This window comes from Spinacia oleracea, chromosome 3 (assembly GCF_020520425.1).
Source record: "Spinacia oleracea cultivar Varoflay chromosome 3, BTI_SOV_V1, whole genome shotgun sequence".
Taxonomy (NCBI): domain Eukaryota; kingdom Viridiplantae; phylum Streptophyta; class Magnoliopsida; order Caryophyllales; family Amaranthaceae; genus Spinacia; species Spinacia oleracea.
Window position 1 is genome coordinate 44,648,344 of NC_079489.1, and position 2,210 is coordinate 44,650,553.

Here is a 2,210-nt window from a genome sequence, read left to right on the forward strand (position 1 = left end):
CAGTTCGAGCACTATTGTGACACAATCAAGCACAATGGTGTCACATCGGATTACGTGAGGTTTACATTGTTTCGGTTCTCTCTACTTGGGCGAGAAAGTGATTGGCTTGACAAGGAGGTCAAGCCCAACTCACTTCGCACTTGGATCGAGGTGACGAGTGCATTCTTAAACAAATTATATTCGCATGGGAAGACGGCGGAGTATCGCCACAAGATTCAATCCTTTGAGCAAAGGCGAGACGAGTCACTCTTCGAAGCTTGGGATCGTTTTAAGGAGTACCAAAGGGAATGCCCTTACCATGGGATCCCTAAATGGTTGTTGCTTCAAACATTCTACTTGGGGTTGAGCCCAAGTTCAAAGACAAGTCTTGATGCGGGCGCGGGAGGTCCCATCATGAACAAAACCGAGGATCAAATAGAGGGAATCATTGAGGATATAGTTCAAAACTATCAATCTTGGCATGTAGGCACAAGGAATTATGATGGCAAAGGTAGGAGTGATGATGGTAAGGGTTCGGTGTACGCTATGGAGCAAGCACGGATTATTGAGAAGCTTAGCTCGCGATTGGAGAAACTTGAAAGCACACCAAGCCAACCGCCATCACCATCTACAATTCCACCTTCTTCGGCCACTCTTCTCACTAAGGGAAGAGCAAGGTTAGTTCCTATGACACAATGCCTCCGGGCACTTCTTTTTGCGATAATTTCCAAGATTATAGTCACTCCCCCAATGCATGCCCCTTAGTTCATAATGTGTCTTTTGTGGATTATGGCCCTTCGTATGAAGGTGATTTTGATGTGGAGTATGCTCATGCCTTAAATGAGAGGTCTAGGAATGAAAACCCTAACAATCAAAATTTTGCTAGGCAACCTAGAGGGCCCCCTATGTATGGTTCCCACCAAAGCTGTGGCCAAGGAAGTGGGTATGATAGCCAAAATCGAGGTGGCTATAGAGCACAAGCCTATCAAAGCCAAGCGCCATATGGTCAACCTCATGGTTTTGGCAATCAAGGCCAATACAACCAAGGTAGTTACAATCCCAACCATCAAGGTGGCGGGGGTTATAACTACTCTTATGGGAAATTTAGGGGTGCCTCTAGTGGGGGTTATCCTTTGAACTCGGGAGGTCCTTATGGTGCATCTCAAATCCCACCTCACGGATTCAATGGACCGAGGACCTTTGGCAACCAATATCAATCAAACCTTAGTGGTTATGGCATTGCACCTCCACCACTCCCGCCTCTCAAGTCTAATCTTGAGGCTCTCATGGAGTCATTTGTGGGGGCGCAAGCCAAGAAGAATGTCGAGTTTGAGGATGGATTCAAGCAATCCACCACTCAATTGAAGATGATTGAAAACCAATTAGCTCAACTTGCTAATACCATTAGGGAACATCATGCGAATGCTAGTCTCTCACCCCAAAGTCATGCTCCAAAGAAAATGAATGCCATAGTGACAAGTAGTGGGAGGATTTTAGATGATGTTCCTAGAGCTAATAAGGTTTCTAAGCCCAATGGGAAGGATCAAGAGGGAGTCATTGAGTCTAGTGACAATGATGTGGTAGAAGAGGAGCCTCCCATCAATGATGAAGGTGAAACTCCTATACCAAAAGAGGCAACTCTCCTACCTCTCCCCACTCCTAAACTTCCCTATCCCCAAAGATTCATAAGGCACAAGTTGGATGTGCAATTCTCAAAATTCCTTGGTGTTCTTCGAAAATTGAACATCACTCTCCCCTTTACGGACGCATTGAAACAAATGCCTACCTACTCAAGGTTTCTTAAGGAAATCTTGAGTGGGAAGCGGGATTGTGACGTAAAGGAGACGGTGAACCTCACCGAGAATTGTAGTGCTATCATTCTTAACCAAATGCCACCCAAACTCAAAGACCCGGGTAGTTTTTCTATCCCTTGTGCTATTAAGGAGCTTGAAATAAGCAATGCCTTGTGTGATTTGGGTGCTAGCGTTAGTTTAATGCCTTATTCGGTGTTCGCCAAGCTTGAAGTTGGTGATCTTGTCCCAACTAGCATCACCTTGCAACTTGCCGACCGTTCGGTCGAGTACCCTATTGGCAAGGTTGAGGATGTACCCTTGAGAGTTGGTGGATTAGTGATTCCCGTCGATTTTGTAGTCCTAGACATAGATGAGGATGTGCATGTCCCTATTGTTCTAGGCCGCCCATTCTTGGCTACGGCGGGGGCCATTCACTAG

General features: G+C 45.9%; 1 protein-coding gene across 1 annotated transcript; it reads left to right on the top strand.

Annotated features, from left to right (window-relative positions):
- Window positions 1-393: 393 nt before the first annotated feature.
- LOC130469664 (uncharacterized) lies at window positions 394-2,210 on the top strand. The gene is made up of 3 exons (XM_056839076.1): window positions 394-656; window positions 1,388-1,826; window positions 1,923-2,210. Exons 1-3 carry the CDS (start codon window positions 394-396, stop codon window positions 2,208-2,210), a joined length of 990 nt encoding a protein of 329 aa, XP_056695054.1.